Source organism: Charadrius vociferus, unplaced genomic scaffold, assembly GCF_000708025.1.
Source record: "Charadrius vociferus isolate BGI_N301 unplaced genomic scaffold, ASM70802v2 scaffold600, whole genome shotgun sequence".
NCBI classification, from domain to species: domain Eukaryota; kingdom Metazoa; phylum Chordata; class Aves; order Charadriiformes; family Charadriidae; genus Charadrius; species Charadrius vociferus.
In genome coordinates, this window is record NW_009646404.1 from 824,282 (window position 1) to 838,131 (window position 13,850).

Genomic DNA, 13,850 nt, shown 5'->3' on the forward strand with positions numbered 1-13,850 from the left:
AGACACAGACAAAAGATGTACATACACAAAACTGTGCCTCACTGCAAAAAGCTATTGGAGGTTTACCTGTGTAGGGTTATTACAGACACAAAATTCTTTTAACTATGGCAAGAACTTACCTCCAGGGAAGAACCAGTCTGCATGCTGAATAATTGGCTCAATAACTGCTACCACATGGACTGAAGTTGCTGCTGCCATTTCAGCAAGGGATCTGCAGAAGAAATTTGTAGGGCACTTTATACAGAGTTCTATCAAAGTAACAACATATTAAAAAAAAAAATAATAATTGTATTACCTAAATGGCATATCACGCTAAGCATGATGTATCAAGGCTCCTAAGTATCACATAAAGAGCAACTTCACACCTTGATGAAACCTCGACTTCAGTAACATTCACAGCATTTTAAAACACCCCTAAAAAGATGCATGCCTAAAAGGATCTGGAGGCATAGGTTGAGAGAATATTTGAAATACTTTTTAGGCAAATATTCTGTTGTTGTGAACAGTCTACATGATTTAAAACAAACTGACGAGAAATTCTAGAATTCCATGGACGTTCTGTTTTGTAGCTTACCCTTCATTCTTTGCCCATAACAAGTTGGGGCCCAAAACTATTGCGACATTGCTGGGTGTCATTTTGTTAACATCGCTGTTCTGTGCAAGCTTTGCTAAAAATTTGATTAAATACCTACAAAAAGAAAAGAAATAATTAAACAGCAGGAACTAAGAGCATTTCTTGTTGAAAGCAACCAGGTAAAAATTCAAGAACTTGTAAAGACAGGTCCTAACAAAACACAAATAAGACAAACCACCTTCTTGCTTGGTGGCTGGCTACTAAGTTTCTACTCATGAATCAGAAGTTGAATTGGGTAGAAAAGAAAGCATCTCCCACCTTAGCAAAATGGAACTACAGAAATATCATATTTTCAGAAAAAATATTTAGATTGAGAATGTCTACTCAACATCTACTTTCATATCCTGTAACGGAATTTCCACACTTCCAGGAGTCACTAGAGTTGGTTTTGTTCTGATTCATTCCCAAAAGGCAAAACCAAAAGGAAAAATAATACGTGTAAGATACATCCAGGTGATTTCTAAGACTGGAAAATACAACGAAGAGCAAGCACAACTGGTGAAAAGTCAGGTACTATTGCCAACAGCATGACCCTTAAGTGGAAGGGTTCTACGCATCACTACTTCATTACAGTCAATAGTGAATTAACTTGACTGAAGAAGTCTACCACCCTCAATGCACACCAACTACTTGATAAAACAGGATGTCCTTTTATAAACCTAACTGAATTTGACAAAGAAAAAAGCCCAAGAAAAATCTGAAATTTGACCAAGAAAAAAAATCAGAGTTTTGGTTAATCAGCTTTGAAACATGGTCCTCCAGCATCAAAGCAGCTGTGCTGCAAGTCAACAGATGTTCATACATACCTGAAATTTGCATGATAATGCTTCGGTAATCTGTTACAAATTCTCCACAACTCTTGTAGCTTCTTATCCTGGTCCTGAATACTGAAAGGAAAGAAAAAATTCCATTACATCTTACTTTCAGATCAGAGAACTGTTGTTTCTGCAGTGAACAAAGACAAATGCATAACCTTCCATTTGTGTCAAATAAATGCACTGTTTTGTATTCAGTAATTCAGTAACCTGCTAGTTACATCTCTGAATTATCTCTACCTGCAATGAAAGAAAACTGCTTAAGCATCAATACTACACAGCAAATAGTCTGAAGCAGCCCTTACATTTAAACATAAAATAAATATTTCACCACATTTTTGTACAATTAGGGTTAAGCTAAATCACAACATTTAAAATAGTTTGTTACACAAAACATTCACCTGTTAGAGTAGAAATGAGAAAGTAAACTGTGTAAGCTTGGTCTTTCTTTTGAATTCATATGTGAAGAACCAAATTTGAAAAAAAAAAAAAAAAAAAAAGATGTAGAATGTTTTCCTCTACAACTATTTTCAGTATGCTTACTTTGCAGCTTGTGTCCATTCTTCATAGAGACTGTAGGTCATTAGAGGTTCTGGCAACTCTCGCAAATAGGATTTCAAGGCACCTGCAACGCACACCAGAAACAGTCTAACTTCTTAGCCAATGCTTTCTGCCTCCATTTAAAATTCTGTCCTCAAATTTACGATTTTATCTATGCAATGGGACCCAAGTTCCAGTGAAACAGTGGGAAGACCTGACACTTCCACAGTATATCTACTCAACACTTAACACAAAAGGTCTTCCAGTAATCACTGTAATTTGACAGAAACATGTACTATAAAACTATGAATCATCTCTTCAGAACAAAGACCTTATTAAAGGTCTACATGTGGCTCTAATCTCCCTTGATCACATTAACACTTGTCATGAGAAGAAATATGATATTTGGATTAATATGGTCCCCTGAAATTTAAACACCACTCTGTCATGCAGACATGAATACATCAAGCGTGATACGCGTACGTACCCTATACTTATCTGTGTTTAAGTTGTGCAATGAAGTGAACTTTAAGTTTACTTTCATTCATAGTTTATCTGCAGAGATCGACACCTTACACTGCAGGAAGTCAACAGTTAAATGAACAGCATCAACTTGCATTATATCAATTTATACCTGGTTTTGTTTCAGAACATTCACAATACCTGCAACAGCATGGGGATCGGAATAAAATTCATCAAGCTGGGAAGTTGAACAGTCCAAGGCAGCTTTCAGCTTTTTTAACTTGGAGGCTCCAGCAGCGATTCTGAATAAGCCCTGCGTAATAAGAATAAAATGTACTTGACTGGTAACAACATGTTAGTACAAGCAGGAAACAGCGTAAGTTTTACAACAGACTCTTTCAGAACAGTTTCAAGTTCGGTGTCTTCACCTTACACTGTTATGATCTAGCTGGCTCTTAACGTGTCGCTGCCACCTGATAGTGTTTTAGTTCCCTCTAACCCCTGGTCCATTCCTAATTTTTCATTCTAGGTGCACTCATCTCAAAGATACTTCAAATAGTGCTGAGGTTATTCTGTTGCAAAAGATCTATCATCTGTGCCAGTGAACAAAATTACTTAAGCAACTTGTTAAAAAAGTACAGACACCAGTCCCTGAGTTTCACTGAGCACTTTTTTCCTGTTCTTCATACCACATGATACAGCATTACCTACCTCCTCTCTCATTCCTGTTTCCAAAAGCATCATTACACAGGCTTCAATAGGGACTGCAATTTCACGACCACTGCGCTTGAGATGCTCTTCTAATGGAGTTCCAAAAGCTGGTTTTTCAGTCCATTTGTCTAGTTGGAGAGTATCAAAACACTGAGCAAAATATCTAACAAACACTCAATTTATGTCCCAGACAAGGAAAGAAGAAAGCCTCCAGTACAGCAAAGAAATTTTCAGAATACAGTAGGAGTTTTACAGCTCTTGATTGGTAAAGTCCTTTATATCAGGAGTAAAGAGAAAATGAGCCTGCTGGTGTTCAAGAAAAAAATACTTCTGCATCTTTCTGGATGGAATACCACATACAAACCCTTTGTATAACTGGAAGTGCATGTCCCACTAGGCCCCAACACAAGTGCCACCAAATGGCTGTAAGTTACGTTAGTTCTGATTTGCCAAGATATATAAAGGTTTAGGTCTGCAAGAATCTTTGAGGACAAATTTTGTCCAGATTGCATGACCTGGGCTGATCTTGGTTTCAACTATACTTAAGGTGGATAAAAACTGAACCATTAACGTGAAGTTTATTGCTGATATAAGGAATCAGCAACTTTAAATGGATGTTAACAGCCCCAAAGGCTTACATTAGAATTAACACGTTAACAGTCCATCACTGTAACACTTCCATAAATTTTCAATTCAATTTCTCGATTGTTGCTTAACTCCGGAAGTCAAAATTGGCACAACTTTCTCCAATTTGAATGTGAATTTCTTGTTTCCTACAATTTACTACTTCAGCCATTTCTGCTGTCTTAATTGAAAAAATGCAGATGTAAAAGGTTATTGTTAGTACAGACGCATTCCTTTTATGTGGAAAAAAGGTCAAGAAAGATGAAGACTTTGAAAGAGTCCTCTGAAGACACAATGTGCTTCTGCAAATGATTTAATTTACCGTTTTCGTTTACAAAACCACATCAACTATATCCCTCATAAGGCTTTAGTTCCTCTCATTCATTAACACACCATGAAAGGCATGCGTGTCCTCAAACCAGGAAAACATGTCATTTTCCCCAGTTTTGCAAACATTAGGAAGAGAGAACTTAGTAATTGTTCAAAGTCGCAGTTAATTTACACTACAGCTAGGAACACAACTGAAGTAATGCCCTACACTTAGATCTTCAACACTGGACCACTTAGACACCATGCCTCCTAGCCCACCTTCTAGGAAGGCTAATCTGTTCTGAAGCATTTGTCACATCAAAAGTTTGTACAAAGCAGCTAAGCAACAACAACAACCACCTTAAAGCAGTCATATCCACAAAGAGAGGACCTCCCATACAGCCATAATGCAGCCCTGATGCTACGTAAGCATCATTTGTTTCCATTACCTCGTCTCCCATCAGATCTACAGAGTACAGATATTCTATATCATCTTTCAGCAAGATGCTCATACTTCTTGATATATTTAGTTTAACGGTTCATCCACAACTGAAGATACTTGAGTCTTGCTCAGCTTAGATTATATTTTTCTCAGACTTTGTTCAGCCTACACCTTGTTCAACACAATTAGCAGATTAAGAGACAGTATAGCTAGTATTTAGGACAGCAGTTTCAACGCCACACAGCGCACCTTCATACCAAGCCATTAATGATACACCTTAACTCCTGCTAACAACAAAAATCTTAGTAGCATGGCGAAGAGATGAAGCTGTATTGCTCGCTTTTTTTTTACTGCTGCTATTCAACACATTGATCTGAATACTCCATTAGCCAGCTGTAGTGCAGTTTGCACGCTGAGATAAAGGACTGCATAAAAGAAGGGAAAAAAGTCAAGTTCCTTAGAATAATGGGAGGTTTTCTGATAATCGTCTAGTAATCATTCGAGAAGCAAGGACCCTAAGAAGTTCCTAAATCACAACGAAACTCTCACTGGCCTAAAGAGCCAGGTATGGATTAGCAACGGTCGCACGATACCAAAGAAAACTGCAAGCAAATAGAAAAATCCTTCTTTTACTCTCTCAGGTATCAGACAGATCCTTAATATTTTATTAGTGTGTTAAAATATGAGAACTCCAAAGAACACAAAGATGGAATTATGTTTGGGAACGTAAAATTGTTAAGTAGATTAAAATGGCCTTATTCAATAAGTCTGCATGCAAGAGAATCGAGATAAAGGAGGAGAATATTGTGCATAGGTGGCACAGGCAAGGAGAAGCATCAGCCAGAGCACAGGTTACTTTACCTTGATGGGCTTGAATTTCGGGTAGGACCTTTTCTATGACTGCTAATGCTTTTCTATGGTAATCTGCTTGTGCTTCTAATAACTGAGAACAGAAGCCACATTTTAAAAACAAAAAGAGCATTAGCTTCTGATGAGCACATAATACAAGACTAGAAGGTTTAGCACACAAAATGTAATCTTTGAGAATTGAGTGCCTATGCACATACGTGCTGTAAACAAAGTCAGACTGAAAAAAATACTCACCATAACAAAACATCTAGCATATTCCCCTTCTTTGGACACAAAGTTATACATGTCTGCTGCTAGCTGATCCTTTGAAAAAGAAAAGAATGCAAAATAGCACATAAATTTTACAGGGGTGTTTCAACTTATATACAAGGACAGAAGTACATACGTTTATTTTGCCTGCAGTAAGTCTGAACTATTGGTTCAGGTAGTACAGGAAGCCAGTAATCCACTTAGTCCGCTACATGTATTCTTCCAAACAAAAATCACTAAAAATGCCTAACCGTGTTTTATACAGCAAAGCAGCTGCCCACTTAAATCAACAATTGGCTTCTATGGCAATGTTATTTACAGCCAATCCCTGCGTACAAAGACAAGTACTCCTAAAAGGTTTTTGGTCCTCAGCTCAACTGCAGCTTAATGTAGTATTTCACAATTAAATGAGAAGTGAAACCGAATGTGAACTGCTCAGAGGTGCAATAGAATGTTCCTTTTATGTCAGCAGCCTGAATGTCATCCAGGTAGCTCACACTGCACAGCTACTCAGTGGCTCGAAGCGCTCGGACACCCTCAACATTTCAGTCAAGGCTAATACACCGCTCCTTCTCTTAACTGTCTCCGACTGAGACAGAAAATAACGCAAAAAACCCATCTTAAGAAATAATAATAAATTCCTTGTTAAATTAAAGCATTTCAGACAGAGATCAGCTAGCATTAATATACCTGTAAGATATACAGTTTGTTAACAGCCGCATAATTTGCAACTGCAGTAATCCGCCAGCCAGTTCCACAGGCAAGGCTTGCAGAAGCAGCCATATTCTGATTGCTGTTGTTGCTAGAGGTACATAAATAATAGACTCATCTTGTCATACCTTGCATTGTTCTACTTTATTTCCAGCTTCATCCATCTCTTCCTTAAGAGATTCTATTTTTGAAGGATGCACTTGAAAATTTGTTCCTGAAGTCTTGTGAGCTTGGTTATATCTGTGGAAGAAAGCCTTCAGTCATTTGGTGAAAACTAATATTAAACAAGGATCTGCATTTATGGCTCCCTTGAAACTGGTTTCTTTTGGCAGGAAACAAACCCAATAGTTTCAGAGATTTTCCAACAGAACTAAGGAAGATGTTCAAAACACACCATTTACGACATGCTGGCATAATTCACACACAGCTAAACAACTATAAAAATGCACAAGAAATCCTGCATTCTGCACAGTCGAACATGGGTGTACAATATGTTAGAACTACCAATCCCAGAAAATGCTACATAAATTATCACCGCAGTTTAAGACCGTTTAAAGGGACTTAAGGGTAATTTGAACAACCTAAGACCCTACCAATAAGATGGTTCAATATAATGCTGTAAAAGCACTTGGCATGGTTACAAAACTAGACTTCTACTCCTTATTTGACAGTTTAAATGAACTGGAAAGAAGATGAGTTTACAGCATTTTTCCAATTATATATAGGCAAGTAAGAGCTCCAAAATCTTGATTCTGTTTGGATCTAGCAGTCATGAGTCCTTTTTTGAATAGCTTAAATGTCAGTTTGTCTTTTTTCGGCAAAGTATTAATGTGCATACAGTAGCATTTCAGAAGCAAGTACCAGCATCAGATCAGATGCCATGATACAGCAACAAGAAGTTAACATGAACAGAAAAGGACCCGATAATTAAAATCCTTTCTTACCTTCCTCTTGCAGAATCCCAGTCCAATACCAGCTTTGCAAGCTGTTTCCTCTGCTTCTGAATGTTTGGTATCTCTGTCTAAAAGGAGAATTCAAGGCTTACATTTATTTTTAAATTGCGTATTGTGATAAACTACATTTTATACATTTCGTATCACCTTCCACCACTACTGCATGACTCCTTAAAAGTTTTATTATTAGCAATGAGACAAACCCTTTTTGCTCAGTTTATACATAAATCCAGATTTATTTCCTCAGTCAGGCTGAAGTGACTTACCTCTGTTAGTAGACACAGTGGATCTAAAACTTCTCTTTCGATCTGTACTTCATGCTGAGAGAGCTCCATTGCCAGTTTATTCTCTGCATCGCCACATGTATCTAGCATTTTCCTTTAAGAATTATAGGAAGTTGTAATGAGAGTTACTACTGACTAAAGAAGAAATATTTAAAATGAAACAGTGGTGGCCCTTTTTTGTCCTGCTACCCTTTTGGAAAGCTTTGTGTTGTATAAAGCAAGGCATTACTTAATGGCATAAAACCAAGATGCTTTATGCCATCATGGACAAATTTGGGATAGGCAAAGAGTGTTACTGAAGTTCTGTCTTCTAAAATTCCTTAGCCATTACAACATTTTTGGAGACTTTAAGTCATCTAGGTGACTATACTGGCCCTGGGGGCAGAGCAGTTAGTATTTATTTCAAAGCCCATCCTTCCATCTCACCAGAAGCAGGAAAATTGCTCAACGCAGTATTTAATTTTCCCCTAAGCCCCTTTAATGTGAAAAAGTCTTACCACCATAGTACTAAGCAATCACATATGCAGCAGCCTCAGGTTCCAAACCCACGATTTGACCTTTGTTTTAAGCTTGTTCTAAGGAAAAACCCTATTCTCTCAGATTTTTATCCATGTTTAAATCTCCTGCAACAGCTCACAAAACTGCACACAAAGGTTTTTAAGGTCATTCTATGCTGTCTCCATTAGAATTCCCATCAGCAACGAGGAAACACATTTGCTCTAGGAATTCAGTATATTGACGTTCATTTGTTTCAGCCACTTTCCTGTAAGTTGCAAATATGCACTTTGCCGGGATAAGGAAATTGGTGTTATTTTGAACTAGAAGCCATTAACCCAAATTGGCATTAAGTCATTAACACAAAACTGCAGAATGCAGTATTTACACTAAGTTTTAAACTTTAAATGAAGATGATAACTTGACTAATCCACAAGGAGAAAGCCATTTGTAAAAGCTTTTTAGATAGCAGAGAATCAGATTCCTCTGGAATGCAATTCAGAGCAAGCCTAAAACTTGCCCCCAGGATGACTCAAGAAGAAATGCTTGCTCACTTTTTCTCCCTTTAGATTAGAGAAGGAACCTAGAAATATTAGTTTCATTAGACTGAAAACAGCCTGTAGGTACCCCAAGTCTCTAATTAGAACCCTGCAGGCCATAAAATGACAGACTGCAACTTATAAAGCCAAATACTTACCCCAACAGAGTTTCATCACTTAGCTGGACAGATCCTTCTTGCATATTTTGAGCAAGGGCTGTTAGAGGAAGTTTTTTCTATGGAATAGAAGGAACAGTCCTTAGCTTATGTCCATTCACCCCTTCCAGCTTTCCCAGTACATCCCATCTAAGATTCTTCTCTTCTTGCATATGGTTTCTATTATACACATACGCAGTTCATTCTTTGACTTTAAGAAAATGCCAAGTCACAAAAAGTTTCAAGCCTCAAGACTCCTGTTCTCAGATACTTTCTTCTCAGTTTTAGTTGGAATGACTGGCCCAAAAATGTATCTCAACTACTATCAAAGACAAGTACACAACTTTAACTTGAAACCTAAGCAACCAGCTAATCATCTCTCTCTCTGCAGAGGTTCGTTCTGTGTGCCCCTGTTTTCAGGAGGTCTCTATTATTCAATACAAGGAGAAAACCTGAGTGTTAATTACTTATGGTTCTAATGCTTTAAGAAAACCTATGTATGGCTTTGCTAAAGAGGAGCAGAAATCAAAAGTGTACAAAAAAACATTTACAGTAATCGGAGATGTCAGTGCACAAAGGTAATTCTAAATATGAGGAGCTTGATCAGAGTTGCAGACTATCTTCTCTTCTTAGTCAGGTCTTATGAAAGCTGGAAGTACTCAGCACACTGCAGAAACAAGTGAGTGTCCTGACACTGCTAAGGTACCCCAAGGTCACATTCCTATACCTGGATGGGGAATTACAGCTAGCATTTTACCAAATGATGGTAACATGTGAGATGATTTTATAGTTTTTCTTCTCTTGGATAAATTGAGGCATAGCAGCTGATCAGTATTTAGAAGGCCAGAGCGTATTCAGACTAGTCTCAGAAGACAAGCCAAAGGGCAATTTTACTTACGTGTCTCTTATCAGGATCTGTACCATGCTGGCCTTGAAAACATGCGATTAATCGTTTCTGTGCAATGTGGCAAACAGATCTCACAGTGTCAAGACGTCTCTCAATCTGGTCGGCAGGAGGGGGAGAGGAGGAAGAGAAAAACAAAACAAAAAACAGAAGTTATTTCCCTGGCCTCAGCAGAAAACCTTCCTCCTGTACCACACTTAGTTCTGGGTTGCATATTTCTCAAGTTCTACAGCCTACAAGAAGTTCAGACGCTGAGCAGAAGCGCCTGACAGCAAAAATGCTTGGAAAGAGATTTAGATTGCTTTTTTCCTCAGTGGCACAGCAATTCAGGCGAAGCTCACAATGCTGGCAAAACTGAAGAGTGGAAGAGGGAGAAAAGCACTGCCCCTACTTTTTGTCTCAGCATAAGAGAATCAAGTTGATACTTGCCATCTGAGATGAATGGCGCATGCAGATATCTAATTTAGGGGGAAAGCTGTAGGAAAACTCTCCTATTTTTTTCACCGTGACCTTGGGAAGTAGAAGGCTAAAGACATACCTGACTGCTTCTTTTACACTGGGCCAAGCCTATGTACAGGAAGCTTTCTATTGGTTTTCCTTCTCTGGCCATTTAAGACAAGGACAAAGTCCCTAAATGCTAAGCAAAATACTATTTTCAGGGAGAGATTAATGGGATTCAAAGGGGATGTGGAATAAAAAAAAAGCGTCAATGCACAAACAAGAGTTCTGCTTACCACAGTGTATTTGAAACATGGCTTAATATATCGACTGTGAATATGACAAAGATAGACATTAATAAACTGTTCTTTTAAGGGACTTTAAGTAAGGAATTTGGACTATTTTATTTCAAAGAACACCAAAAGCAAACAAAGTGATGAGCACTGGGACAGAACTGCTTATGGCACTGAGCTCTCTATGCACAGCGCCAAAAGAATGCGGTTTATCTGCATTTTGATGAGTCACCAAGAATAAAAGGAGGCCCTTTGGAACAGCTTCTATTTAAAAAGCAAGGAGAAAAAAAAGTCCATTTCATCTGTAGAAATAATCTGAACAGACTCTAGTTTTTGATACAGCTCTAAAATCACTCCTGTTACATTTTCAGGAGGGCAACGATTCTCCCCAGCTTTCCTATCAATCATAAATACAGATTAGCTGAAAAAGTAGTCATTTTAGTGCTAAGTTATTACACCCTGTGCAAGCTCCTCTTAAGGGCACAGTATCTGGATTTAAAGCAGGAGATACACTGTTGGTTTTTCCAGAGAAGGCAGGCTGCTACGTTCTAATGCACATGAAATGCTATAAATTTTCATTTAGGATGTTATACATCCAGGTAAGAACAATGTGTTTTCCACCCAACGGGTCTATTTGGCACTACTAGGATGGGATATGTATATCCCTAAAGTGGTTACAGTTGAAAGGATGTAAGTAGGTTCCAAAAAAAGCTGCTAGTAAAAACTACAGCTACTAAAAGGGACAGCAGATCCAGAAGAGGAGCCTTCAGGGACGTGGGCTGCGAGAAGTTGCGAGGGAGAAGATGCCAGTAGAGGGAGGCACAGAGAGATGGGGATTTGGTGGGTATCCGCACAGAATCACTGCTGTTGGACCTGACCACACAAGCAAGTGCAGGACTGGGCTCCCCATTTCCTTTCAGAAGAGGGGAACAGCAGTTCTGCTAATCTGTAGCCTGGAAGAGCACCCAAAGCTGGGTCTTGGGGCTGTGCTGCCCAGCAGCAGCCTTTGCGAGTCCAAAGGGAAGGTGGAAAAGAACCAATATAGGAGGGCTGATGAGCTGGAGGATCAATGTAAGAAGACTGAAGTTTCACTGGCTACATGAGGCACTAAAGGGACTAAAGCTTTTGACAGCCACAAGACGAATCCAAGTTGATATCCTTGAAAAGCTCAGTAAAATCTCTTACAGTAGAGTACGGTGCAGAGAAACTGCCCAAGGACTGCTCTGAAAGCACAAGGCACTGCCTTTTATTTACAGAGCGTATATCACCAAGCTCAAAAGCAAGTCCACTTCAAACAAGTCCATATGAAGATACATGAACAAGAAAGTACTGTTTGTGGTCTACTGTTGCAGGTAAGATGATTCATTTCTGTTGCGTGATCTTCAAGCTGAAATACCACCAACACATTCTAAACCATCCACTATTTGTGAAAGCATTTATTTTTGCAAGGTCACATAGTTAAGACTTCTTAAAATATCGAGCGCAGGGTTTTTTCCCACACTTGAAGCATGGTGACATCCTGTAACTGAACCATCTTACAGATCCCAGCAGACTAAGACAGCCCTTGTTGGCCACGCGTGGTGGCTTACGTTCCTTAGAAAGGCTTTGGAGCACATATATTCCCAACAGCCTCTTTCCAGGCAGCCTGGATGCCAAACTGAAAGGGCAGAAGACCGATAGGAAGAACATGACCCCAAAACTTCATGATAATATATTCTCCTCTCTCATTTGCTTTTTAGTTCAAAGACGCGAGGAAAACCAAGAATGACATTAATCTCCATTAAGCTACCTTTGAACTGAAAATGTGACCTATAGGCCATGCTGTCTGTACCCACAGGGCATCTTCAGTGTACAAAACATCACACAATTGCTTTATTATACACTACAAGGGCATGCCAGAAAGTGGGTCTATTGTAGAAGCCTTTCCAGTACTGAATTATATTCCTTGTCTTCACACAGGAATGCATTTAACAGAGATACTTGAAATGGAGTAGTACACTTCAGAAAACAGAAAAAAAAAAAGCTATGGCAATCCTATGCAAAGCTTGAGCTAAATATAAAAAAGAACACTGCGAAACATGTTTATAAAGTGAACAGTACCACAATTTTAAGCTCTTTAGTTAGATAAGAGCCTCCCTCCCCTCCACAAGCCCCCAAGAGCAAACAAACAAGTGAGTAAATTCTTCCAGTTGGGTGTAGCCAGTCTGCTCTGTGCCTGGGAAAGCCTTGCTTGCAAAATTTTTTTGGCAACAAGCAGCAGTACTTTTGGCTTTCACTTCTTGTTACTATTCTGCAGCTAACCAAGAAAACAGATGGGCCCTTGAAGGCTATCAAGGTGTTTTAACATCCTTTATGCCATTTAATTGTACACATCTCTTCAGAAATTAAAAATAGTATTGTCAAACTGTGAAGGTATTTATGGCTCAAATAAGCAGTCTCCTGAAAAGCAGGGTAAAATGTTTCAGGTCAGCTCATATCACCATTACTCAAGATGATTTCATGTATCTGTGCAGAATTCAAGTTTTAAGGCCAATATATTCTCTCATCTTCTACTTTAAGCTGAACAGGTGGAGAGATTTGAAATAAAAGTACTTTGCATCATTTGTGTGGCTTCCATGTTTCATATGCAGGTCCTGAACTTAAACATATGAAGATGCTTTATAATCAATTTGAAATAGCCATTATACTGAAGGTCCTGTGGAGCAGCTAAGCTAGCCTGACTTCCCTTGCCAATTTATGTTCTGCCTGTTTTGTTTTTTTTTTAAAAAAAGTCTTTCACAAAGTAACAAGAGGAAGAAAACTATGTAGAACAAGTCTGTAGTCAAATTTGTTCCTTGTAATCAGTCAACCTTGTTAATCTAACAGTTGCAACTAAAATTTCACCGTGAAAGTAATGTCTGATTAGACAGTGTACTTTCAAAAAGATGACAAGTCTGCAAACAAATCAAATGTCAGTTTGACAAATTTGAGAAATATCACAAGCTAAATAAGAAGCATTTGTACGCTTATTTGGAGATTCCAGAGTTTCAGAAAAAAAAAAAACCCTGACATTATCTATTAGCAAGCAGTTGGCATGTTTTTCACCACCTCTCTTAAGGCCCAAGCTGACCTCTTCAAGAGAAACAGAAATGAAGACAGAAACCAGCTGCGCCTAATCATAGTTTCTTCCCAGCTCATCGTCCTCCACCAGACAGACTGGCAAGTCATTAGCACTAATGGTTCATAAGCTTAACAAGCTAGTTCATCTAATTAAAAGCAAAAATGCTTCCTCCTTCACTTTATCAAGCCATATGATCGGCTTCAGAAACAGAAGTACCCAAGTTTTTCCATTCGAATTGTATCATAGTTTTTTTTTCATGTGCTAAGTCAGCCAAAGACATCTTTGTTTTCATCCCTGTCATGAGCAGTACTTCCCCCCCCCC

General features: G+C 38.6%; 1 protein-coding gene across 1 annotated transcript in view; it reads right to left on the minus strand.

Annotated features, from left to right (window-relative positions):
* The window catches only part of ARHGAP17 (Rho GTPase activating protein 17), a 27,047-nt gene that overhangs the window by 10,600 nt on the left and 2,597 nt on the right, over positions 1-13,850 (minus strand). Inside the window, 13 exon segments of the mRNA XM_009895103.1 lie at positions 57-211; positions 575-688; positions 1,441-1,521; positions 1,993-2,074; positions 2,653-2,764; positions 3,163-3,290; positions 5,399-5,480; positions 5,642-5,710; positions 6,496-6,607; positions 7,312-7,388; positions 7,587-7,698; positions 8,797-8,873; positions 9,692-9,796. Of these exon segments, the coding sequence (XP_009893405.1) occupies positions 57-211; positions 575-688; positions 1,441-1,521; positions 1,993-2,074; positions 2,653-2,764; positions 3,163-3,290; positions 5,399-5,480; positions 5,642-5,710; positions 6,496-6,607; positions 7,312-7,388; positions 7,587-7,698; positions 8,797-8,873; positions 9,692-9,796 (1,306 nt within the window).